The sequence below is a fragment of the Acomys minous genome, assembly GCF_964271855.1.
Source record: "Acomys minous genome assembly, chromosome: 10".
Classification (NCBI taxonomy): Eukaryota; Metazoa; Chordata; class Mammalia; order Rodentia; family Muridae; genus Acomys; species Acomys minous.
Genome location: NC_140491.1, coordinates 17,503,913 through 17,530,215, shown reverse-complemented (window position 1 = coordinate 17,530,215; position 26,303 = coordinate 17,503,913). Strand labels below are relative to the sequence as shown.

Below are 26,303 nucleotides of genomic sequence, written 5' to 3'. Positions count from 1 at the left end.
ATGCTTCATGACAGAGTGGAAAGAAAAATACTGTTTCCTTTCTAAAAGATGAAGAAGAAATGATGTTGTAGAAAAAGATCGTTGTTAGTCCCCTAAAAATGTGTCCCTCCACTCATAAGCCCAAAGGGGACATTTGTCATCTTTTGTTGGTTGTCTGTCTTGGGACTAATCAGGCCACAGCAGTGATGAGGCCATTGGAACACTGACAGCCTCTCAGAGAGTGCGTCCTTGCTCCCACCCAGAGCTGGCTCAGGACAGACAGGACAATGCCCACTGATGGCAGGACTCTGGAAGCTATCATTTTGAATCAGCCCCTCACTCATGCTGCCCTTGCGAAGATTAAGACAGCAAGAGCCCATTTCAGTGCAGCAGGCTCCGGGCCACCCGGAGGCTCAGCAAACTCAGAGCACAGAGAGGCTCCAGCAGGCGCTCCTATGAGGACACAGGCTGCCAGCATGCCATGACCACCGGCTGCAACACAAGGCCGTACTGTTGGGGGCCAGTACTCCAGGCAGCAAGTGCTGGGGGCTGCAAAGACCCAGTTCAAGCTTTCTGGCCAGGGTGGATTCACTAGGGTCATGGACTGCACCCTGGAATTCTATGCTTCTGTTGAAAACCTAGAAATGTCTTCTGCTTCTACTTTCTGGCAATGTGCTGAGGGATCCTAAAAGTTAGAGACACTGAGTGGCCCTTGCTGGCCCCAGCTGTGGTGGGCACAACCACCTGTACATCCGAATGAGTCCTATGTCTTCCCACTAACGTTCCAAGCTGTAAGTTGTAAATTGGCTTGTTCCACAGTACGAGCTAAATGCTAAAGCTGGTCAGCCTGTCTTGCTACAAGGTCACTCGCTCATCAGGGAGGAGGGTGTGCTAGGTCAGCCTGACTAGCCGAGAGTCAAAGTCAAGACAGGAAGTATAACTTGGAAACTCTGAGGAGGGTGAAAAACGAGGTGGCCCGGTGTGGTCACTGGTTGGTCCTATAGCTGTAGGATGAACGTGGGACCCGATCAAGTATGGGTTGGAATGTGGGGAGACTGGGAGAGGAGCCTCCAATGACACAGTGAGGGACCAGACTGAGCCCCACATGGGAAGGCCAAGAAACCCCATAGAACGACTTTGGCTACAGGCCGGATGTGGATGGGGAAGAGATACTGGTAGGGGTTGATGACTAAAAGGTTCCGAGCCTGAGTAACCAAGAAGGTGGCAAAAAAAAAAAAAAAAAAGGAAGCAGAATGAGTTGTAGGTTGTAGACGTCACAGTGAAGAAGGTCAGCCTGCTGGCAAAGCTCAGGCTCTGAGAAAGAGGAGATTGCAGCTGCAGATAGAAGCGTGCGCATGTGTGCATGCATGGGTGTGTGCACCAGGAAAAGACAGCAACCCTGAGATACACTTACCATCCCTGGCGCTCTCCTTGTTCTCCGTGGGCTGTTCCACAAACTTCAACAGTGATGACTTTGACTTCTGTATGGTGGGGAGAGTCTGGTCACTGAACAGTATGGTGTCCTTGCCCCCTGTAAGGAAGACGGGGACATTGGCTTGTCATGTCGCTGAGCTAGCTGGGTAACATTTACAACCTGTAACAGTTTTAAATGCCCACTTGACACACCATGGAAGCATCTGGGAAGAGGGGCTGCCTAGATCAGGTTGGCTTCTGAGGTATTAATATAATGAACTGATTGAGGTGGAAAGACCAGGCCACTGTGGGTGACACCATTCCCTAGCCAGGGGATTTGGGACTGTATAAAAGTAAAGAAAATTAGCCAAGCACGATCATGAACACACACACTCTCTCTCTGCCTGTAACTGGGGATGTGACTAGATGCTTCCAGTTCCTACCATCTTGGCTTTCCCACAATCTAGAACTGTAAGCTGAATATATCCTTTCTCTCTTAAGTTCTTTTTGTCAGGGTATTTTTAACACAGCCTCAGAAATGAAACATTCTCTCTCTCTCTCTCTCTCTCTCTCTCTCTCTCTCTCTCTCTCTCTCTCTCTCTCGTTTTCTTGCTCTTTGACTTTCTTGGTTTCTCTCTTTTCTGGGGCACCCCTCCTCTCTTTTCCCTCCCTCTTTCATAATAAACTTCTTTCCCAATATTTTAAAAAAAAAAAAAAGAAATGAAACGGAGACACTCCCATACAATGAGATAGCTATGTGGTTAGGAAACTCCTTCAGATGTGGGCAGTACAAGTAATGAAGTCGGTAGGTCTTTCTCTAGTGAGGATAGATCAGGGCAGTATCCGTGATGGAAGACCTTGACTCATTTCCCAGGAACTGCTGCCCACGAGTGTCACCAATAAAGGGCAGCTCATGTGGCCATGAAGAACTGAGAAGCTGGGTGGGACAAGAGCAGTAGCAGCAGCAGGGACCTTGGTGGGGACAATGTATTAGCTGTGCTGTGGACAGAGTCACCTGCTAACTAGGTGACAGCAAGAGTGTCACTTTACCTCTCAAATCATCATATTTCTCATCACAGGTAGTTGTGAAGACAAAATGAACTGGCCAGGTGAAGGTCTTGGATGTTTATAGAGTATTCAACAAATGTTAACCTGCTGAAATCACAGCTGGTACTAGTCCTAATTGCATCTGGTCACATCAACTATGTAGCTCTGTCGCCGGGCAGGCGGTATCAAGCCCTCCACACCATCCCAGCTGTATTCTCACTTGGAATATGCACTCAGCTTAACCTTGTCACCTATTAGTGTGGCCTCTCCAAAGAGGGTAGGGAAGGTTTGGGGGTGGATGAGAGGGCCAAGGGAAATGCACCGCACTTCCATTGCAGAGGACAGAGCAGGTCACACAGATGAGCCGCAGGGACAAACAGCTTTTCAAACATGAGCCCCAGACACATTGGCCCCAAATGCATGGATGAACAGTGACGCCATCTACATGCACAGGAGAATTCATAGGCATAGTATGATGCCAAGTCTTGGCTTGAAAGACTTTAGGGTTTTCTGGGTGAAAACCATTGGGCCTAAAACAAAAGCTCCAGATCACGAATCTAACTTGGGTTCCAGTCTGGCTTAGAGTAAGGTTTTCTCTGAAGTGTCATGATCTTAACTTGTTTCCCCATTCATCAGAGCCCAGAAGGCCACTTGAGTAAAAACATATGTCTATACTCCTTTAGAGAATCAGATGAAGTCAAGCACATCTCATCACTGTTGTTTTAGGCAGCTCCTGATTTTTAGAGACCTGTCCTATTAAGCTGATTGACTTGTGTTAGAGAGTTCTGCACACAGTAGGCACTTACAAAATGCCTGATAAGGTTTGTGTTGCTGACTGAAATGTCTACTGGGTCCTGGCATCTGGCATGCTTGGCATTTGCTGCTGCCTTGGGCAAATGGCAGGTGAAGGCTCAAGAACCTTCTGTGTTTGTTGTTTTTAGAGACAGGGTTTTTCTGTGTAGCCTTGGCTGTCCCGGACTCACCATGAGTTCAGGCTGGCCTCGAACTCACAGTGATTGCCTACCTCTGCCTCCCTGAGTGCTAGGATTAAAGATGTGATCCACCACACCCAGCTGGCTCAATGGCCTTTAGGTTCCGGTCTCCTGAGTGTCTGGCCAGCTGAGGAGAAGCTTCTTTGAGCTGACCCTGAGGCTCTGACAGGCACTTCCACTCCCTCAGGTGGAATAAATCTAGAAACTTCAGTGTTACCATCTGGAAAGGTTTCCCAGAGAGCACTGTGGGTTTTCCATTCAGGGTGACATGGGAAGCCCTCAGAATGACATCCACAGCTGGCCCCCCTTCTAGCGTGCGAAAACACAATCTGCATTTGTGAATTCTTGGTGGCAGGCTGTAGGGAACACAGCAGGCAACAGGTGCCTCGCGGCTGATTTCTTTCCTTTATATCCATCATAGCAACACAGTACAGCCACAAGTCAAGGTCAGGACTGTTATTTCATGTCCGCCTGTCTCTGGCAGGAGACTGACAGCACGCCAGCCTCCTGGGGGAGGCTCCACCCCCTCTACAGCAACCCAGCCTTCAAGCCTCTGCCCTGGTACAAGGAGTCAGACATAGAGACAGGAGCAGGAACTGGCAGTGATCAAACCAGCCTGGGACCCCGCTCGTGGGAATTCCTTACAGTGCAATGTCTCCTTGGCCGCACAAACCCTAGGACTTCTTCCATGAGAGGAAGTGAGTTTGCGAGTGGCTCTGCACAAACACGAAAGAATTCTGCAAAAACCTGAGCAAAGAGCATGGAGAGAAGGCAAGCAAGCCAGCTTTTGTCCACAGCAGTCACAGTGGGGTTGAGAAGACAAGCCTCTCCAAACTCCTGCCTGGAGATGGTACCCCCACTCCCCATACTAGCAACAGGGCAAGATCTGGTCACTCTTTCCATGTGTGTAAATTCAAAGCCTTTCTTAGAAGGCTCTTGGTTCAGTTGTCTCTCTGAAGGACTGGAGCCAGCTGTGGCAACCGAGCTGAGCTCTGATTGGATAGTCTGGCTGTCTAAGCTTTCATCTGGCTTTTATGAATAGAGGGGAGGTTGTGTCAGGGAGGAAATTCTGCACACTCGGTCAAAGGACACAAAAAGCACCACGGCAGAAGGCCACATGGGCTTCTTATTCAGCTAGAGCCCAAGTGCCTGAGAGCTCTGCTGAGGCCATATGGCACCAACGCTCTCATTCCTGCCGCTAAAAATGAACCAAGTACTTTCAGCTCCCACATTTTCCTCCTCAGGCTGATGCCTGGAGAGGGAGACAGAGTGAAAATGAAAAGCTCCAGAAGCCAGACTCTGGCCTCCAGCCAGATTGTTTTCTGGCTTTTGGCATGTCTGTGGATTGCGTCTGTGCTCCCCCACCTCTGCTCTGTTGAGGTGTGCATGTGGCAGGGGTGGGGGGTTGGGGGGTGGGTAGGGTTGCAGGAGTAGGTGTGTGTGTCTTAGAAGACAATCTTGGATGTTGGTCCTTGCCCCCCCCCCCCCCCATTGACTATCTGGCCCATGTGCTTCCAGAGTTTCTTCTCTTTCCCCGTCTCATCCGGCCATAGGAGCACTGGGGTTACAAGTGCTAACCTGCCTGGCTTTATATGGCTTCTGGGGATTCGAACCCAAGTCTCCACACTTGTGCCGCAAGCATATTACCCAAGAGCCCATCTCCCAGGCCCCAGTGTTTCTTTGTACAATGTGAACACATTTGGGACAACGCTCCTCAGAGCTACCTATATAGACCTTCAAGAATCCGAGAGAAGGATGCCAACAGGATCAGTCCTGGCTTGGGAATCATGGCCTGCAGTTCCTAACAGCTCCTTGTAGTAGCCCCCTAGCTCTGTCACTATCAAGACAAAACAGCTTGGAATGGTCTCAGGTCCCCCCGATGACTTTTTTTTTTTTTTTTTTGCTACAGCCTGTAACATTTGTCAAATAGGTGCGCTCTACAGCAAGATCACAAAGTGACCCCAAGTCTACCAAACACCATCAAGACCTCCATGATGAGGCTGAGGAATGGAACTTATTGGTAGCGGGCTTGTCTAGCGTGCATTTGTCCCTGGGTTCAATCCACAGCCCTAATGAACAAGGTGTGATAGTGAATGCCTGTGAGGCTAACATGGGAGGTAGAGGGAGGAGGATGAGAGCTTCAAGGTCATCTGCTGCTACTGTAGCAAGTTCAAGGCTAGACTGGGCTCTGTGGGACTCTGTCTCATAAAACAAAATAAAACTTTATGGTGTAGGTCAGGAGTGGAAAAGAGGGAAAGCAGAGACATGCGAAGCCTTCTGCCGTGTGGACTTTGCCCACCAGAGTCTCAAAGAGGTGTGTCTGCCTTCTGGATCCTTCCTCTCTGCTCTAAAAGTCCGTATCCACTCGCACCATTTGCCTGTGTATCTTGGCTTGGAACTTCAGTCATCCAGCACCCATAGACGATGGCTTATAAAACTTGAAACACCCAAGTCTAATGTTACCTTCTATGACCTCCGGTGTCATCTAACTCCCTGTTTCCTATGTTCTAAAATGAACATATCAGACTAGATTAGCGAAGGGGGAAATGCTCTTCCATGTGTCAGCTCTGACTGGAAGGTGGCCAACGTGGAAGACGGCCACATCAGCAAGAGCAATTGCTGTGATAGATTAGCGATGTCTGCCATTGGTGTGCAAATGGGTGTGCACACCAAGTATCTGTCATGCCAAATCTTCTTGTTTTTAACTGCTCATCACAGAGGGGCATCAGAGGACTCCACCCGTCATCACTCTTGGACATTCATTCAGCACGCACACTTTCTGTTTTCCCCAGCACTGCTTGAGGGAGACTCATCTTGCTTCCTTGAGTAGACTACAGGTTCATAGGGAAGGGAAGGGCAGGTTGCCTCCTGGCATAGTGATGTATTTACGAAGCTGAAGCTCAAAACGGGTACCAGCCCACGGATGGACTGACTTACTGGAGAAGATGCTATTATTCCCCTTTGAGATGCTGGTAAATAAGACGTTTCTCTCAAATGACTAGAACTCAGCACATTCCACTGTGGTTTAGCTGCTGCTTGGGGAGAGGATGAGAAAGAAGAAGAGATGGAGGAGGCAGAGTAGGTGGGGGTAGGGGGTGGGGGGTGGGGAAGGACAGATTGTTTCTTGTTCTGCCCCACAGCAGGTGAAATGAAGACACATAAAAGCAGGATTAAGGGAACTGATGCCATCCACACTGGAAGAGGGTCCCCCACTCCTTGTCCTTAAGCTCCAGGACTGAAACACTCTAACACAGGCTACAGCCACACATCCTTCATACAAGCTCCAAACCAGGCTGCTGCAATAACAAAAACTGCATCCAAAGGGGAAAGTGCCACTCTCTCTCCTGTGCCCCAACTCCTGTCTGTGTGGTAGGCAAAGCCTAGAAACCCCATGCCCAGAATAAAATCCACTGAGGCTGGTCCTTCAAGCTAGCAACCACTCACTGATGCTTGCTTTTGCACTAATTGAATTCTCTATTTCTATCTAGAAAGTTCATAGAAAGGTGGCAAATTTTTACTATTTACATACATGGATGATAGAATGTGTCCCCAATATTAGCCACAAGAAACCCCCAATACTTTGAAACGAACATACTCCCAAATCCAACTGAAACATTGTAGCTCAGGCCTTCCGCAGCAAAAAGAAGGAAAAAAAACAGTCATTATTATAGAAGAGCCATTTGAAGTCCCACCTGAACAAACAAACACCAGACACAGGAAATTCCCAGCATTGATTCATCCATTCAACTTCCATCTTTTTACATAAATCACAGGAATGAAACAGTGAGAAAATTCACTAAGTCATTTTGAGAGGGGGGAAAAAAAATCAAAGCTTTGGTACATGCACAAAACCAGCAATTTGACTGCACAAATAAATGACAAATTTGTCTGTCTCCATTGAAATTCAATGCAGTGAAAGAAAGGCCTTCACAGAAGATGAGGTTTAAACATCATCAAAAGCGGCTGGTGCAAAATGGACCATTCAAATCCCCAGGACGGCACTTGCCACTAATTAGTTCTGTGAGGTCTTTTGACATCCAGTTCAAGGAATCGCGGTGAAAAATTCCAATTTATGAAACACACTTGCAGGCAACCTAAGGCAGCTATTCAGATTTCCACTGAGGGAAACGTGACGTTGTCCACCTCCTTCTCCTGTGGCAATTTTCATTTCTCATCCGTACAGGAACGCAGCCCACGGGAGCCGAGGGGAGAGAGACCGCTTTGCACTGAAAGGGTAAGACACTAAAAATACCCGGACAATGTTCCTTCCAGGGAACCAGGAGGCGGCAGAAAATGATAAATATAAGTTTCCAAAACAGCGTAAAGACGAAGGAGAAGGGACTGACGGGGTCTCCAGAGAGGGGTGTTTTAGTGGGCTAAACGGGATAAGTATAGCTCATTAGAGAGAAACTCTAAGGCTTCTCACACATTGGACAAATGTGGGGGGACAGCTCCTCAGGAAATTTCAGTTTTCAAGCTACATAAAACTGTTGGGAGGGGGAAGGCGGGAGAAGGTGGCTGTGAAGTAACATCTGGGTTGGAGAAATGGTTGGCGCTTCATTTTTAGTACTGGCGATTAAACTGAACAAATCTTTGTGTGGTTTTACATTCCATTTTAGGACTGATGATTAAACTGCACAAATCTTTGTAAGATCTTACATTCGTTTTTTTAGGACCGGTGATTAAATTGGACAAATCTTTGTATATTCTCCTATTTGTTTTAGGAGGGAAGGTTACATGGAACAAATCTTCGCAAGATGACTACTGATAAGAAATGAAACAACTCATGAGCATCCACAAAGGTTAATACACATACCCACAGAGACAAGTGCACAGGTGCACGCACACCACACACACACACACACACACACACACTATGATGGTTTGAGAAGTTAGGCTACCTATACTTCAGTGCCCTACTGATGAGAATTTGAATTTTATTGTATACTTCTAAATTTGTCCCTTCTATGGGTTTGCCATGGGATGACAGTTCTTTAAAGAAAAAAGAAAAAAAAAAAAAAAAAAGAAAGAAAAAAGAAAAGAAAAGAACAAAATCCTAAACAAGAAGAAAGCCACCGTCTACAAGTTTGTCCTTACCTGGAAGACTCCACAAACCAGAAACTTCCAGAGTTCTCAGTTTCTTCTCTAGTTCTGCCACTCGATTCCCTAGGATTCTAGAAAAGGCAAGAAAACAATAAGAGGAGACAGTCACCTGGCAATGCTTAGGCCTAGGTGGTAGATAATGGGAAAGCCAATAGATTTAAGATCTGTGCTAAAAAATAAACTAGAGCATGGGGTATACATATTCAATGATACATACTCTATGAACGTTCATATGGAAATAAAAATAAAGCAAAACACTCACGCACACATACATGCATGCATGCATACATTATTCAGTTGAGTTCTGTTCTACAAGGCAATTTCTTGAACAATTATTTCATCACTGCCTAAAACATGGTAAAGAATTTCCATCTGAGAATTGCTCGTTGCTAAAGATGACAATTGATCTTGGATGCCCTTAAGCAGCATCAGAATCTCTTTCTCTGAGAGTAGGTTTGATTTCTGGAACCAGTAGGTAAGGTGGATGGACACACTTAGAACTATTTCTTCAGAGGCAATAAAAAGAGAAATCAGCTTTCGCAGACCCACACTAAGTCTTACTGATGTCTGTGCCTTGGATATCAAGAACAATGTTTGGCACAGTGTAGGTAGTCAATAAATGAGTGTAATTGAACACAGGCCTTTTCTTTTTTCATAGTCTGCAATCATCTATGAAAAAGGCAAATAATAAGAATTTCAAGAGTTTTCTTTCCCTCCCCACATAACACTTTCATTTGGAAACACCTGCTTCCCATTGCTCCCAGTGGGACTATGTGCTGACTCTGCCGGCAAAGGCATCTGATGGCAAGCTTGGCAATCTGAGTTAGATCCCCAGGACCCACATAGTGGAAGGAGATAACTGACTCTTGCAATTTTTTTTCTCTGACTTCCACATACCAGACAGGGCACATGTACACCTGGTCCCCAACACACATAAATAAATCTTAAATACATTAAAATTTTTTTTAAGTTGTTTGAGAATCAGGAGGCAAATGAAATTGTTTTCCAAGTGACCATCCCAACTCACTGGGGTATCTAAGTTCCGAAATGTGTCCTGGAAAAGACCAGACTGTGTGCTTGGAAGGCAGGCTTTGTGTACATGCCTAGGTAAACATCTGCTTCTTTCGTCCAGACATTAAACATAGCTGAGAAATGAATTGACAGTCATCTAAAACCACTTTCTTTCCAGTGGTCTGGAATTGGAAACCAGTCTTTATTTTTATTTGGAGGGATTTTCTTGGCACTGCTGTGCTGAAATGACACGAAAATCTCCTTAATAGCAAATTCTCCATTCCTTTCAGTGGGATAAATTGGAGCAGCAGAATTATTCTCCTACGTCTCTTTCTATTCCAGAGATAGCTGCGCACACCCACATACGTTCAGGGCCATGAATATGCATATATCTGCACATATACACAGCTCGGTTCATCCTGATTTTACCTGAATCGACCTGCAGCATCTTAATCTTCCCCTGGAGTTCCCAGGGAGACTCGGGCGTTGCTCTGTACAGTTTCCTTCGCCCAGTTGCCAGAGCCCATCTTTCCTTCGTTTCCTTAAGTCTTGCGCTCTGCAGAGTGCATCTTACCTACTTCCGATCTCGCCTCATCTGTTGGGTCTGTTTTGCTTTCACACCCTTGACCCTTCCATAGACACCTTTGTTCCTAGTCTGCCTTTCAACCATTTGCGCAGACCTTCTGATCCCAGCTGATGGGTCTGACATGCAATCACAGCCGTGCTCGAGCTGATGCCTGTTTCTGAATGAGATCAGATCACACGTCTGCACCTGCCTCTTAGGCTAAGGCTCCACTCCTCAGTGACATCCGGGGATGCCCTGAGCTGGGTTTACCGCTAGAGCATAGAGGCTTGGCTCATGCTGTTTCCGAATAACCCAGACATTCCTCCCAGAGATGGGATGAGTTGAGCGGCTGGTACCATCCCATGTTCTGCTTCCTGGGATTCTGCTTGAGTTTATCAGTGGTGGCTCTGTTCATTGCTTTGATACCAGTACCTGATGCAGAGCTGGAGGTAGTAAAAGGATCCAGGAGAAGTTGTAGGTGTGGCAACAGCAGCAACAGAACCATGAATAATTGTGACTGCACCACCATGGACACATGGCAACTGATTTTTCCCAGAGTCCTTAGGATGAGGCAGCAGATAGGCTGAACATCTATCTACCTAACACAAATGACCTCATCGACTGGGAAGAACTCACATTGTGGTACCATGACCCTTTTGTCGGTGTGGAGAGGAAGGAACAGACAGGCTAAGCACCTGTCCAGGTCCACACAGTCTATCTCAAAGCCAACTCATACCACACACTACTTGTCCCATTAGGAATCAGCGGTAACTTACGGAAGTTAAGTTATCTTGGCCTACACTACATGCAGGACTTAGTGATGAGTCAGGATCTGAGCCCAGGCCTCTCTTAGCCTTTGAACTTCATGTTTTTAATACATACCCCCTCAGCAGCACTTTAAAACAACCCTCCTTAGATTCTTTCTCATGTGGGCAACATGGACTCCTTAAAAAACTGTGCCCACCTGGGTGTGGTGGCACACGCCTGTAATCCCAGCACTTGGGGAGATAGAGGCAGGTGGATCTCTGTGAGTTCAAGGCCAGCCTGGTCTACAAAGCAAGTCTAGGGCAGTCAAGGCTGCACAGAGAAACTCTATCAAGAAGAAGAGGGAGGAGGAAGAGGAAGAGGAGGAGGAAGAGGAGGAGGAGGAAGAAGAGGAGGAGGAGGAAGAGGAGGCAGAGGAGGAGGAGGAGGAAGAGGAGGAGGAGGAGGAGGAGAAGGAAGAAGAAGAAGAAGAAGAAGAAGAAGAAGAAGAAGAAGAAGAAGAAGAAGAAGAAGAAGAAGAAGAAGAAGGCGGCTGTGCTCATGGAAGTATGTATAGAGCTGTAGGTGATGTGCACAAATACAATCCAAGATGCTTTGCACAGGTGGAAGGGATCCAGACCTAGACAGAGGTTATGGGAGCTGATAGAAGAGGCTGAGAGCATCAGTGGCTGGAAGCTCTCAGGATGGAGAGAGAGGTAAGAACAAGTCTAGCTCAGGAAGTTTGACCAATCCGTAACCAGCTCCTGGGATCCACCTCTGTGTACAGGCTGGAGGGAAAATTGAAAGAAGCCCCTAACCCTATTCCTAGCGATCAATAGTCTGCTAGTAGACACATATGTACCATGTAATAGGGAATCTAAGGGCAGCTGATAGGTGTCCAGATTTTGTTCCAAGACAGGTGTTATGCCCCTGAACAACACACACACACACACACACACACACACACACACACAGACACTGCCCTGGTTTTTTGTTGTTGTGGTGGTTATTTTGTTTTGAGGGGGGGTTCTTTTTTTTTTTTTTTTTTTTTTTTTTGGTGTTTCGAGACAGGGTTTCTCTGTGTAGCCTTGGCTGTCCTGGACTCACTTTGTAGACCAGGCTGGCCTCGAACTCACAGCGATCCACCTGCCTCTGCCTCCCGAGCGCTGGGATTAAAGGCATGCGCCACCACCGCCCAGCCTCTTTTTTTTTTTTTTTAACTTCTGGCTGGGCAGCCTTTAATTTATAGATAAGGAACTTGAAACTCACAGAGGGCAATGGCTTACTCAGGACCACACAGGAGCCCTTGCCTGAAGGCAGCCATTGTCAAACAGCGGAAAGGCAGTGGGCAGAGTACCAGCTTCCAGGAGAGAAGTTCTCTAGTCTTAATAGAGTTTTGCTGCCGCTGCCGCTGCTGCTGCCACTGCCGCTGCTGCTGCTGCAGTTGCGGCTAAATCGTGAGGGGCACCAGAGAGCTGGACAAATTCACATTCTATCCTCAGCCCTTCATTTATAGTACCGTTAATTTCTTTATACACCTCCAGGAAGTATGAAACAGAAGGGCTTCAAAGTACCAGAAAACGACACATTTGATACTTCTTTGTGTACCACTATGATGCTACCTCCACGATCTATCGCTACAGGGGTGAAAAGCAAGCTGAAGAACGCAGGAACAAAGGGCACCCCTCCCTTTTCTGTGATAATGAATAGCTGCTTTCTGTTTTTAAAAAAAAATCCATAAGTATATGAATACTCAGGTGTGTTTCCATGTACTGTGCCTTTGTTTACATGATTTGAAGGACAAGAAATGGGTGACTTCTCCCAAGAAGGGGTGTTTTGGACAGCTGAGCTGCGTGGAGACCCATGGTTATTTAACAACGGCTCAAGAAATTTATTCTAAAGCGGCTAAATGTGCAAAGGTGTGCTCAAATAAAAATAACACGATGAGTGGAAATATCAGCCTGCACACAGGGAGAATACGGTTTGCGTCTGGGGCCTGTGCCTGTCGTAGCAGGTAAGGTGAGGCTCAGAGGAGCCCAGAGCCCTGGCCAGGTGTTGCTCAGGAATATGTAGCAGGGCTCACTGCCTGCTTCAGGGGGACCCTCTAGGCTGTCCTCCTCCCCTCACCAGATTCCCGGCCCTGCTTCTAGGGAGTTAGCTGCAGTTCAGCATGACTGTGTTGTATTTTGCAAGGCTGTTGCAAACTTCTCCTGTCAATAAATTACCCTGTCATCCAGGGAGATTGCGGGCCTTCCTCTGATGCTCTTGCTTTCTCCCACATACATCTTCATCTCTGGTACGATTTTCTCCGCACTCTATCATTTCTCTTTTGTCTTCTCTCTCTCTCTCTCTCTCTCTCTCTCTCTCTCTCTCTCTCTCTCTCTCTCTCTTATAACACTTTCAATCATTTTCCGGTGGGCTCTTTGGTGGTGGGCGTCCCTGCCTTTGGCAGCCCTGGTTCTCAGGTCTCTCCCCTCTGAGCCTAACATCTGTCCTTGCTCAATTCTTCTGCAGTGTGATTGTGGCTCTGAGTGTGGGTGTTGGGAGCAGCACCACCTATAATTTTCTGGGTTTTGTGAAAGACAGAAAGCGTGAGGGCCCCCCTGTGGGAAAAAATGGTCGTGAACTTCAAGATGGCGGTAACAGTATCTGGCCAAATGGCAAATCCTTCTGGGCGTACATGGCACGCCACAGAGCTGGCCCTGCTATGATTCAAATGCACTCCTGTGCTAGGAGCTAATTTTTCCAAGCTCATAGGTCAATGCTAGTCAACTTTAGGAGGTGGTTACAGTGAGATGATGTCAGGAGGGTGAAGCCCCCACCACGGCATCAATGGGTTTATGAGAAGGAGATGCAGGGGAGCATGCTTGCTATGTCTGACCATGTGGTACCTGGGTCATGTTCAGATGTAGCATGAAGACCACCACCAGACACAGTGACATGCCCTTGAACTCAGCCTCCTGCAGTGTGAGAAGTAAACATCTTGCTTTTTTAAAAAAAAAATATTTATAAATTGTCTAGTCTCAGGTATCCAGTTACAGGAACAGAAAATGGACCAGTGTATGCCGTATTTATTGCTTTAATTACTATCCTTGCTCATCATTCTCAGGACATTTTCAACTTTGTTCTGTTGCCTCTGACCACCATTTCAATCTACTTGAACTTGCTCACTTTGATACAACATAATTAACACTCATTAAAAAACCAAACAGGGTATTTCTTTTTTTTTTTTTTTTCCTTTCCCCTTTCAACATCTTTCCTTTACTATCTAAAAGCGTGACCTGAGGCTCGCTCGCAGGCACAGCTGCCCGCAGAAGTTGGTAATTGTTGTCCTGGCCATCAGAGCCCCTCAGCATGAAGACATAAGGTTGAAGGGGCACTGGGGCAGCTCATGTCTCCAAAGGAGACCTGAGAAAGAGGCAAGAGATCCAGCGTTGTCCTATGGGAGCCACCATGGACCTGGTCAAAGGATGCGCTCACTACAGAATCAGAATCCCTGTTTCATTGGCTCTGATGGACTAGGAGGATGCCAAGCTGACCTAGAGGCAGGGTTCTGGTTTCATGTTTCCCCCCCCCTCCTAGGTTTCAGGCATGCTACTCTCTTCCCAGGGGGTTTGTGGTTTACTTTGGGAGCCCACTCTCCCATCCCCGTTCCCAGACTAAGGATGGGCTGCGCACCTGTTGGTTTGCCTCTGGTGCTGAATGACCATGTTTTTCTCGTGGATCGTCTCCAGCAGGGCAGTGGCCAGAGACTTCAGGTCAGCGATGGACTGTGGAGTAGCTGGGAGGCTGCAGCCATGATCTTCAGAGAGCAGGTCCTGAACTAGGGAAGACAGAGTTGGCAGTTCAGTTATGGGCTCTGAAACACGGGACTGCAAACCCCTGTCAGTTATTCCCGGATAATGGGACCCACGGGCTTCGCTACTGTGCTTTACAGAGAGCCTGTATCTATTGCCACAAGGAAAACAACACAAAGCCCAGCGTAAGAGTTAAACAGAGAAGCCTCGAAGACGTTTGTCTCCCTTCCTTTATTTTCTTCCTTTTGTCAAAGTGGGATGGAACCCAGGGCTTTGCACATGCTAAGCAAGAACGCTCTCAAGAAGCCACACTCATAGCCAGTCAAACTAATAATATTTTCAGTTACCAGTGTGTGAAGACAGCTTATGCTAACTCACTGACATTTTGAACTGGAAAAAAAAAAAAGACCCCAAACCTAGCAAATGTTATTTATTTCCATTTTGTAAACATTGAAGCAAGTCTCAGATGGGTTCAAAACACTTGTCAAAGGTCATGCTGTCCTGCAAGTGACAACGATTCCTTGCCCTTCAGGCTCTCAGATTATTGCAAAAGTAATATTCCATTTTAAAGAGGTAAATCAATGGAGAGAAAACCCAAGTGACAAGCACCCAGGGAGTCCTCCTGACTATGGAAAAACACTGGTACTCTTCTGGATATCATTTCCTATGTGACCATATGCATGTATACGGATTCATTCAATATTCCTCTGAAATGGGGAAATACTACATTTTCTATTAACATCATTCCATTCCATTAATACCCCCTAAAACATAAAGGTGAACCCCAATTTTAATAGCCCATTTATGTTTGTAAGAATTCACCTAGCTAGATATTTATGCCATTTCAGGTTAAAATACAGAGTGTATAGAGACATTTCTTGTAGTAAAAAAAAGTTCATATGTGTCTAATTTATTTCCTGCTAGTTCTTGCTAGGGGATCTGTTTAGGTTTCTCACAATGGGTTGCCATGCTCATACATTTTTCTTACCTACAAGCTCCTTTCATTTTTTTAAAAAAGAAGACTTGAGTCATTGCATATCTCTGCATGGTGTTTGGGTATGGCTGGCACACGTGACTCAAGAGTCAACATGGGGTCCACACTCTAAGCTGGTTGCTAGGTCTGGTATCCAGGGCTAACTATGTATGGGTCTCTCTCTCTCTCTCTCTTTCTCCCTCTCTCTGTCTCTTTCTGTTTCTCTCTGTCTCTCTGTCTCTCTGTCTCTCTCTCTCTCTCTCTCTCTCTCTCTCTCTCTCTCTCTCTCTCTCTCTCTCCTTCCTCCCTTCTCTCTCTCTGTGTTTATGAATGTGTACATACACATGTGGGTATATGTTCAGGTCATAGGTTAACATCAGTGCTTTCCTTAATCTTCACTTTGTATTTCTGAGTCTAGGTGTCACTGCCCAGCCCTGGATAGCCTAGAACTTGATATGTAGACCAGTCTGGCATCATGCTCCACTATAGCCAATTTTTTTTTACATGGGTGCTAGGGATCTGAACTCAGGTCCTCATGATTACACATTACCTGCTGAGCCACACTGATGGGCTTTTTCACATTTTTTTAAATAAGGTGCTATAGCTTCCCAATTCTAGAATGCTCACTTCTAGTTGAGCTGGGGGGAAAAGAAGTTGGTAGGAAGAGAACCTTGATTGTTAGGGCCACTGAAGATGCTATGCTTTCTAAAGCCAGCTCTGATTAAGACTGGGCCATCCATGGTGGCTGTTGGGCCACACTGTCTGCAGCTGAGAAGCAGGCCAGTGAGACCTGGGCTTACGTGGAGAACTGACTGCAGAATACGAAGGACCAGAAGTGCCAGACTCAAGCTCTCTGCTATTTACTCCCCCCGGACTGCTCCCGGAAGATCATTATTTTTCATTGAAATCGACAGCAAGGAGGAAAAAAAAAGCTGCAATCAATAAAAGCGTCTTTGAAAACGGCATGCGTTCCCATGATCCATGGTGCAAGGATCTATGCAGTAGGTGTCTCCATTGGCCTGCAGAGGCCAGAGAAAGACACACCAAGGAGGCTGGACACCTAGGGGCTCTCAGGTCGTGATGCAGAAGGAAAAACATTCTCGGGAAGACATAGAACCAATCGTTGGCAAAGCTCTAAGTGAAAGTTCTTAAAATGGGGTCTCCCACTGCAGAAACATGGCCTGGAGCCCTGCAGACATGTAGATTCTCGGGTTTCACCCCCAAGACCTATCAAACCTCATGCAAGTGGCAGTCAGGAGCCACCGCTTTCTGTCCCACAAACCCAGAGGCTTGCACCGGGGGACGTGGACTACAGCTCTCTGCTCAGAAGTTGGTCAACCCAGATATTAACTCCTACCTTGTTTCGCGGACAGGACCCCAGTCAGAGCACTGCTGCTGGACTTGCCTTGGCCCTTAGAGTTTTTCCGTCTCTCAAGAGCATTCTGCAGCAGCAATGGAAAAACCAAAAAACCTTTGTCAGAAAAGGCAGCGATGGAAAAATACCTTGTTAAGAGGATACACCCTGTGCACTCACAAAAACCCTGGCACATTCCAAGTGTAGCCTAAAACACAGACCTCTCTGTCCTTGGAATTGTAGAAGGCTCCACATAGTGGGTTTGTTTGTTTTTTAAGTTACTGCAAAGGAGAAAGGCAGTAACTGTAGTCCCTTGCATTCAGAGGTGTTTAATTCATAGTCCTTAAATCAAATCTGAGGCAAGAACTCAGTCTATCATGTAGGGAGACTTGTTATGGAAATCATTTTAGAACAGACATGAAATGAAAACTACATTTGCTTTCATGTACCAGTGGTGGTATCTGGAAAGATATGATGCTGGATTAGAAAGGGATGCTGGTCAATTAGTGATGTCTGCCTTGGACACAGGATTAAGTGCACATGTTGCAATGGTCATTCTTAGAACGGGCTCTTGCATTCTCACTGATGTGTAGTAGTTAGCCAGTGTTTGAAACACGAACAAGAAACATGGTATATGAAGGGATATATATGGTTGTAAATTTACATACTAAAAAGCACATAATTCCTTGGCTTCATGTTTATCTATAGATTGATGTAGACAGGAGTGTGGCTCCTAGTAAGTGGAAAGCCATGGTGATCTCTGAGAACAAAAGCCAATGTCAACAACCAGGTCAACGTGCCAGCTCTCCTTAGCATTCAGTTGGCTGTAAAACTTCACCCTCAGGAAGAGACATCAATCTATTTTCAAAGCAGAGAGATCCAGAAGAGTTGTCCAATTATAATACTTACAACTAACATCTGCAGAAATAGATATTATCAGACCAATGGAGCTGGAGTTAGACTAAATAACAGTGTGGCGAATTCAAACATTCTACCCTCTCAAGGGGCCCTGAACATTAACATTTGGGTTGTTTCTTCTCCCATGAAAACCATTTTTCTTGAGGATAATTATGAGATGAATAGCACCTGACAACTGCACTTTTCACAGAGTAAGTGGAACAGACCCCTGAGTTCACAGGGCTGAGGCTCCACAGTGGACGCCCACAGGTTTTGGGGGTTGTAGGGTGTCTTGTCCAGACAATAGACATAGACACAGACACTGGGGGAGATGGTGTTGGGAGTCTATTGGGCCGTGGTTGATTTTACTGGCTACTCCAATTAGGGAGTCTTATTGGGCTCCATTTGGGAGTGACGAAATGCCTTTGAAACGTAAAAGAAAATCAAAATGGGATGACAGTGAGATGCTGGGCGGCGAATCACAGCCTTGGTCTTGCTCGGGTTACCTTGTACTTGGCAATGTTCGATTTCAGAAGGCTGACCTCCTCGTGGAGTTGTTTCAGTCTCTCTTGGAGATATCTGGAAAGAACACACACACACACACACACACACACACACACACACACACACACAATTAGAACAGTCATGGGGGTAAAATGAAGCCCACTGAATAACAAGAGCAAAACTTGAAGCCCCAATGTCATTTGCATGTAACGACCTCTTTCTCACCCTGGATGGGTGAGGCAGGAAAATATGGCCTTTTATTAAACGGATGTGATCAAGGTCAGACATGCCCAAATCACAGACACCCCATTTTAAAACAGCCCTCTCAGGGATCCCCTAAGGGACAGTGGCATCATTTTCACACAATTCTCATTAAGATGATTCCCCTGGGGAGCAAACCAGGAAGAGGAGACGCCAGGCAAAACACAAGCCAGACACATCCGCACGTTGAAATGTGCCTGGGGGCAAAGACAGAGCTAAGGGATTTTCTCAATTTATTTTCTTATTCTTTCCCTTCTCCTTGACAGCAATCACAAACAACTCTCCCTGGCTCTTCACCCTTGTGGCCCAATCATAGGAGGTGTGGGGAGAGCAAGGAAGGCTAGAGAAGTGGATATCTCTCCCTCCTTTCTCACTTTTACAACAAGCACATGCCACTGCCAATATTTGGGGGGTTGTGACTTGCTTCTTATTCCAAAAGTGGCTGTCTCAATTGCAGGCAGGGTTTCAGGACAGACAGACTGACAGACAGACAGACAGACAGACAGACAGACAGACACACACACACACACACACACACACACACACACAGAGCCTGCCTCCCTGTGCTGCTCTGCACTTGCCTGTTCTCCATGCACAGAGCATCCACATCTATGATCCGGTTCTCGTGACCCCCTAGGATATGGTTGAGCTCCTGGTTCAGCCTGTCTACCTTGTCCTGGTAGGAAGCCCGCTCTTCCTTAACATCCTGGAGTTCATCCACTGACGCTTGCAGGTCGTGCTCCAGTGACTCTATCTGAAGTGCAAAGCATGTCACAGCGGTCCTCAAATGGTCCGGGGGTGGGGGTGGGGGTAGGGGTGCAGGGATCAGCTTCCATGGGACTGGCTGACTCTGAGTTTATGTGTACTGCTCAAGTGCTAAAGTCACTCACGCTGCGTTGCATTCTGGATGAAGGCTAGAGCTCGGGGATATCTTCCAACCAGATCCCTAGCATGGGTGGGACAGATAAGCTGCTCTCCAACCCCTGCACATTGCCCCAATCCACAGGCATGGGAAGGGCAGGCTGACTCTACAGTCTTACACATGCATCCTGTTAAAAGCCACTCAGCCTGGGCATCCTGTGGCCAGTTAGCAAGAGGAGAGAAAGGTTCCCGCAGCTGCTTCCCAAGCAGGGTTCTGCGCCCCCCAGGAATACTGCCTGAAAGCATTGCTCAGGGTCTTAGTGGAAACTCATAAGTTAAAGGCCAGTTTGTCACATTCCCTGGCCCCCCTGCTTTCATGGGTGGATGGTGGAAAGTCTCTTGGTGTGCTCAGAACAGCAACCATCAGTTCTGGATACCAGCCAGCCAGGGGTCAGTCACCCAGCGGGAACCCAGGAAGAACTGAGGATGTCAAGCCTTCTCTTGGCATCCCCTGGCCTCCTCTTGGACTTGGATACAGGAGCATGTGTGCCCCTACCTCCTGTTATGAGGGGCCACAGGAGCATGCGTTCCCTGCTGCCTGTGGTGGTGCCACTTCAAGCACCCCCACTCATAACAGAGCTCGACAGTCACCTGTTCCTTTGCTCGCTCCAGCTGCTCTACCAAATCCTCCCGCTCATGGGCTGCAAAGTGCCTCACGCCAATTTCTTCATCTCCGAGCCTTTGTTTAGCAATCGTCATCCTCAACAGCTGCATTTTCCATTATCAGAAAAAGGAAGAGAGAGAAAGAATATGAATGAATACATCCCCCCCAGAACTCCAGCCAAATTCCTATACAGAAATTTCTAGAAGAATAAAATTCATGCAAGAACTACTGGAAGAAAGTACAGGACAGACTACTTGCCAATATTATAAAGTTTTCAGAAAAAGAGTACCTTTGCTATAATCTGTGTGTGTTGCCGCTGGTGTGCACACATTCAGTGTAAGTCTGGGGTACCCAAGCATGATTCTGGAAGGTGGGTGTGCTTTGGGGCATTGCCACAGTGAGAAAGAAAATCCTGAGCCTCATTTGGACTTAGCAAAGATCTGAAATGTGCCCCTCCCCGTACTGGTAAGGATCTGCCAAGATAGGCACACCCCACATCAATGTCTAATAAGTGTTCCTGTCAATGTGCTCTGTGAATGGCGATACACGTAGACTAGCTTCTTGAGAAAAAGTAAGTGCATTGCACTATTGGAGAGCACTTCTTGTAAACACTGTATGCACTTATTGGCATGTATGTGAGTCAATAAGTGACCGAATACATAAAGCACTCAGATACGTGTGGGGATGCCATGCTGTGCTCCAATCTCCCAGGTAAGGCCACAGAAGGAATTATGGGAGAGGCCCCAGAACGAACCCCATGAACTCAGAGCATCCAGGCCTACCCATCACAGTGTGCTCATCCTAAAAAGGTTCAGCCTGCATCCCCTTCTCCTCATGGATGCGTGTGGGTGGGCTCATACGCACGGAGCCCTGGAGACAGGCTGTCTCTACCGTGTGGGTATGGCACTCCCGCGTAGCTCACGGTGAGCATACTCTTTCATGCTCCTGAGTGACCCTTAGGAGAAGAGTGACCAGTAGAGACTAGGGTTCAACTTCAGCATTCCTGAAGGATTTGGGTCAGGTGAGAGATGGAAAATTAATTTAAGCCAAGGCAGAATTACCTAATTGAAATGATGACTGCAAGGAACTTAAGAAGAAGTGGCAACTGCAGGAAATCAGAGAGGAGGCAATGGCCCTTCCCTGCTACATTGAGTCCCACACTGTTTATTGGGTGTCATGAGCCAAGGCCTGCTAGAGGGTGGAGAATGCTCCTCTGCAGAACCCCACTCTTAATGGGATCCTCTAAGTTCATCCTCGGGGTTCACAGCTTGTGTACCTACTCAATTTTCATGCCCAAATCCATACTCCATGTCTTCCCACATCACCGTTGAACACTCACAGGGTGGGGAGAATGTGAGGGCTGGATCCACAGCCCAGATGAGGTCAACAAGACCCCTTTTTGCCTCCCGGCATGAGCCTTACACCATGGACAGCCTGTCCATGTCCGCTCACTGTTGCATGAGCCTTACACCATGGACAGCCTGTTCTTTCATGGTTTTATAAAAATCCATGTATTTGTGGGACTCAGTGTGGTGCTTCCAAGCATGTATATACTATATGAAAGGTCATGGCAGGGTAAGTAATCCACAGGTCACTTTCCACATTTGTCACTTATCATGAGAAGCTCTGAAATCTAACTGCTCCATAGCACACGATGCACGGTGCTAACCACAGTCACCTACTACGCACTGAAACATGGGGGCTTCACCCTCCTCGCCAGGTGTAACTCTGTGTGGGACGATCATGTCTATCTTCCCATGGCTGCCCCAGTCCCAGACAAACACCGGTCTGTTTTCTACTTCTGTTTCCTTTTCTCTTTCTGTGGGAAAACACTCAAGGCAAAAGCAACTTGGGGAGAGAAGGGTTTGTCTTGGTGTACACTTCCAGCCCACCCTTGAGGGAAATCAGGGTAGAAACCCAAGCAGGAACTGCAGAAGGCCGAACCCAAGCTGCTGACTGGCTTGCTCCTGGCTCATGCTGAGCTAGCCATGTTATGGAGCCCAGGCCCCCTGCCTAGGGATAGTGTCTTCTCCCATCCCCACCCCAGTGGGCTGAGCCCTCCCACATCAGTCAAGACAATCTCTTACAGACAAGGCCACTGGCCAATCTGACTGTGGCAATTCTTCAGGCGATGTTTCTTTCTTTCCAGGTGATTAAAGGTGGCTGTGTCAAGTTGGCAATAAAAACTATCCAGTGCGACATATCTGTGAACCCCCTTTTTAAGAGTCTGGATATAAATGTGATTATGTGGTAATTGTCTTTCTGTGCTTTTTGTTGTGTTTTTTCTTTTCTAACAAAATGTCTTCCGGATTTTCATCCATTATGAAAACACAGTGCTATCCCACTGGGTACATGTACCATGTCTTCCTTACCCAGTCCATTGATGGACACTTACGTTAACACCATACTATGGCAAAGTCTGAGTTGCATATCAATGAACATAAGTGGATAGGCATCTTTTTGATATACTGACTTCATTCCCTTGGTTATATACCCAGTAGTGCAACTGCTATAGTGTAGTGCATATATATTTTATTTATTTTTAATTTGAAGTGCTGCAGCATTTCCTCTTATGGCTGACCTAATCTACTCTCCCACTGGCTGTGTGGGAAAGGTTTCCTGATGACGGCCTCACATGTGCCACTGGTATGCTGTCTAGTGACCCTGAGTTCAAGAAGCAAGCACAGTGAGCCTCATAGGAAAAAAATCTGTGAATTGATCCAGCTTCCTCTAAGTCTAAGATAAAGAATAGGTAAGCCTGTTAGTTCAGTGTTGATAAATTAGCCATCTCTATTAAGTAAGCTTATGTTAAATAGAAGAAGCACAAAGAAACCACAGTTGTAATGAACGTCAGTGCAGTAGCTATGGCAGAAGTTTGACGAAGCCTTCCTACCTCCCCTGAGACCAGGGAGCCAGTACTCTCACACTCAGCATTGCAGTGGCCTCATGGAACACATGAATAGCAGAAGTGGTTGATTCGAGCAAGAGCTTGAAGGTGAAACATCTATCATGTCGCCTGGTCCTTGGTTAGCTTGGGACAACAAGGACTCTGAAAAGCATCTTCACAAAGACGCACAGCAAAGCTAAGAAGCAGTATTTGTCAAACCACAGAGGCTGGCTCACAATTGCATCGGCTTTTGGCAGAGGCCACAGGGGGCTCGGGCTGTGTTTTGAAAAGTTGGACATGTTTCCTCACATGTAACATGTTAGACAGACATCCTGCACTTGATGAAAAGAAACCTCACTTTCCAGTCACAACCGGCTTCCCTGCACTCGTCATAGGATTATGTTTGTTAATGCCAATTAATTATTACACGTGCCTGGCTCCATAGAAAAGAGCCATCTTCCTGCTGGATGCTGGGTAAATGTCAATCAACATGTTAGCTATCATTTGGTGTTTAATGTGCAGATAATATTGCTCCCACATTGCAGGGCTGTGCTGGTTGAGATGCTTTTAAATTGAAGCTCATGTTGGATTGTTAGTTGGGTCTGAAATGTAAATGTAGTCAGCAGAAGGAGCCTGATGGGGTTATTGCTGTGGCTGCACAGAGCCCAGCAACATCAAGCCCACCTTCTACAAGGACAGCTCATAGGCTTTGGGGTCACGTGCTTAGGGCTTTCCACTCTTACTGCCCATGAGTGAGCTTGAGCCTCTCTAGGCCTCTGTACCTTCCTGCTGAGGCCACAGCATGAAATGGGAGAGCGTGGAGGCATGGTTAAGGAACACTGGGTTAAGGGTCACGTAGGTGAAGAGGAATAAGGGATGCAGAAATTCTTTTTAAAAGTCATTCTAAAAATTGAGTGATTCCTCTCACCCCTCTGCAGAGAGTGACTGCATTTGAGTATTCGGTGCACACAGACTACATTTCCCAGCTATCTGTGCAAAGTTATAACACCTGCAATCCTCAATAATGCTGCAGTTTGGAAGCGTGCATGCAACTATTTGGTCAGGACTGTGCAATTTAAGGACCATCCAGGTAAACTGATGTTTGCTCATGCTGGGGACAGCCACAGCCCTGAGGAACAGAAAGTGTTCCTTCTCTGTGACATTAGCTTTGTCCAAGAGCAGAGAAAGAATGTGATTAACATAAGCTGCTTGCAAGGTAATTATCATCACCACCATCATTGCTGTCATTGCCATCATCATTGTTATTATCATCATCACCACCACCACCATGCCATCATCATCATCATCATCACCACCACCACCATGCCATCATCATCATCACCACCACCACCATGCCATCATCATCATCATCATCACCACCACCACCATGCCATCATCATCATCATCACCACCACCATGCCATCATCATCATCATCATCACCACCACCATGCCATCATCATCATCATCACCACCACCACCATGCCATCATCATCATCATCATCACCACCACTATGCCATCATCATCATCACCATCACCGTCATCCATCCCAGAGGTCCTAACAACTCCCTATGGAAAATTTCTGTCTCCAGAGATGGCTAAAGCTGAGCTCCAGACCCAAGATTATAAGGGAGCATGAAAGCATAGCTTTCTACCATGGAAAGCGACAAGAAACTCCCCACACTTGCTATCCTCAAACAGGGCATCACAAACCCCACGGCTAGTCTCCCAGTGCCAAGAGGACTAGCGTCCCTGCTGTCAGGGAGGGACACCGCCATTTGCTGATTTAGAGAGAAATAAATGTTTATGAATGAATTACGGACATGAGTCCTTGGCTTGTGCGTGAGGCCCAGCTGCAGCTCAGATGTCACTGAGGGACAGGGAACAAAACAATGTGGCAGGAAGCTTCTAGGTTCTTTTCCAGTTGCCCAGGCTGCACTAGACTTACACCCAGGTGAAGTCTTCCTAGCCCTTGAGTCAGAGAGGCCCAATCCTTCCTTGACTTCTTCCCAGGCCATCCCTGTCTCTAACTCATGTTGTTTTCATTTGCTGGAATCCATTTTTTTCCCAAGGGGCACTGGAAGGCAGCCAGGGGTGGAGCCACTATGCTCTGTGTGTTGCCTCTGTTTAGATTCTTCTACTAATTCTAGCTGTGTGCCCTGAAAAGGTCACCTAACCTTGCCAAGCCACATGTGACTTGTGAATTTAAAAAATTAAAAATAAAAAAGATAAACATGATCTTATAGACACACTAGTGTCTATGCAAAAGAGTTTGTCAGCCTGGCATAGTGGCACACACCTTTAATCCCAGCACTCAAGAGGCAGAGGCAGGTGGATCTCTGAGTTTGAGGCCAGCCTGGTCTACAGAGTGAGTTCCAGGACAGCCAGAGCGACACAGAGAAATCATGTAGCAACAAAACCACAAAATGTCATTTGTAAACAAGATGATGGGGCCTATGCTTCCCTCTTGGGTCTCAAGAAGCTGTCATCCACACACTAGTGTGTGTGTCAGCTAATGAGCTCCCTACCTGGGCCAAGAAAGCAATGGAAGCAATGTGCTCATAGATCCCTGCCCACATTGACACTCACAGTGACTTTCTCCTGTACTGGGATGGGTGAAAAGCCCTTGCTATGGCTGGGAGGACCACAGGACCCTCCTTACCTGCCTGAATGCCATCTCCTGCTACTTTGTGTCCGTGCTTCACTCATCCTGCCTGCCTCCTGGTATCCATCCAAGCCCCCAGGCATTTGCCCTTCCTCTGCCTCTAGCACAGCCAGTCATAGAACTGCCCTGTCACTCCTGTCATCCAGTTCAAGGCTCGGATGAGAGACACCCTTAGATGTCTTATCTCTGCTGAAGCCATTCCTCCCCAGGTTCTCTACCTTCTAATGCCTACCTCTCTGCACATCCACTTATGACATTTGCCATCAGCTCTATAGTAGCTCCTTAAAGCCTCACTGTCCACAGCCCGGTGTCAAGCTCCCCATGGGGATCTCCAAATGCTTCTCAGATGTCACTCTGCTATTTTTCTCAAAACCCAGAGGCAGGTCCTGTTATCCCCTCCTTACAAAGAGACAGTATCAGTCTGGGGCAGTGTCCTTGAACCCAGAGGGTGCTCTGGTGCTGTCCAGGGTACTGAACCAACTCTCCACCAGGAGACAGTGGGCTTTGTATGCAGCTGGTCCTGATGGTGCCCAGTCAGGTGAGGACACAGACCAGGAGAGGCAAGTCACTGGCTTAGCAGTTCCTGA

At 47.0% G+C, this 26,303-nt stretch overlaps 1 protein-coding gene across 8 annotated transcripts in view; it reads right to left on the bottom strand.

The window, feature by feature from the left end:
* The window catches only part of CCDC149 (coiled-coil domain containing 149), an 88,257-nt gene that overhangs the window by 9,953 nt on the left and 52,001 nt on the right, over nt 1-26,303 (bottom strand). For 6 of the 8 annotated variants that reach the window (XM_084797626.1, XM_084797628.1, XM_084797622.1 and 3 more), the window contains 8 exons: nt 20,153-20,269; nt 19,222-19,394; nt 18,382-18,454; nt 16,982-17,066; nt 14,533-14,677; nt 8,529-8,605; nt 7,027-7,059; nt 1,394-1,510 (listed from right to left, as the gene is read on the bottom strand). In XM_084797626.1, coding sequence (XP_084653752.1) covers nt 1,394-1,510; nt 7,027-7,059; nt 8,529-8,605; nt 14,533-14,677; nt 16,982-17,066; nt 18,382-18,454; nt 19,222-19,394; nt 20,153-20,269 — 820 coding nt within the window. The remainder of the gene's footprint in view (nt 1-1,393; nt 1,511-7,026; nt 7,060-8,528; nt 8,606-14,532; nt 14,678-16,981; nt 17,067-18,381; nt 18,455-19,221; nt 19,395-20,152; nt 20,270-26,303) is intronic. The other 2 variants (XM_084797625.1, XM_084797623.1) reach the window with 1 other exon arrangement.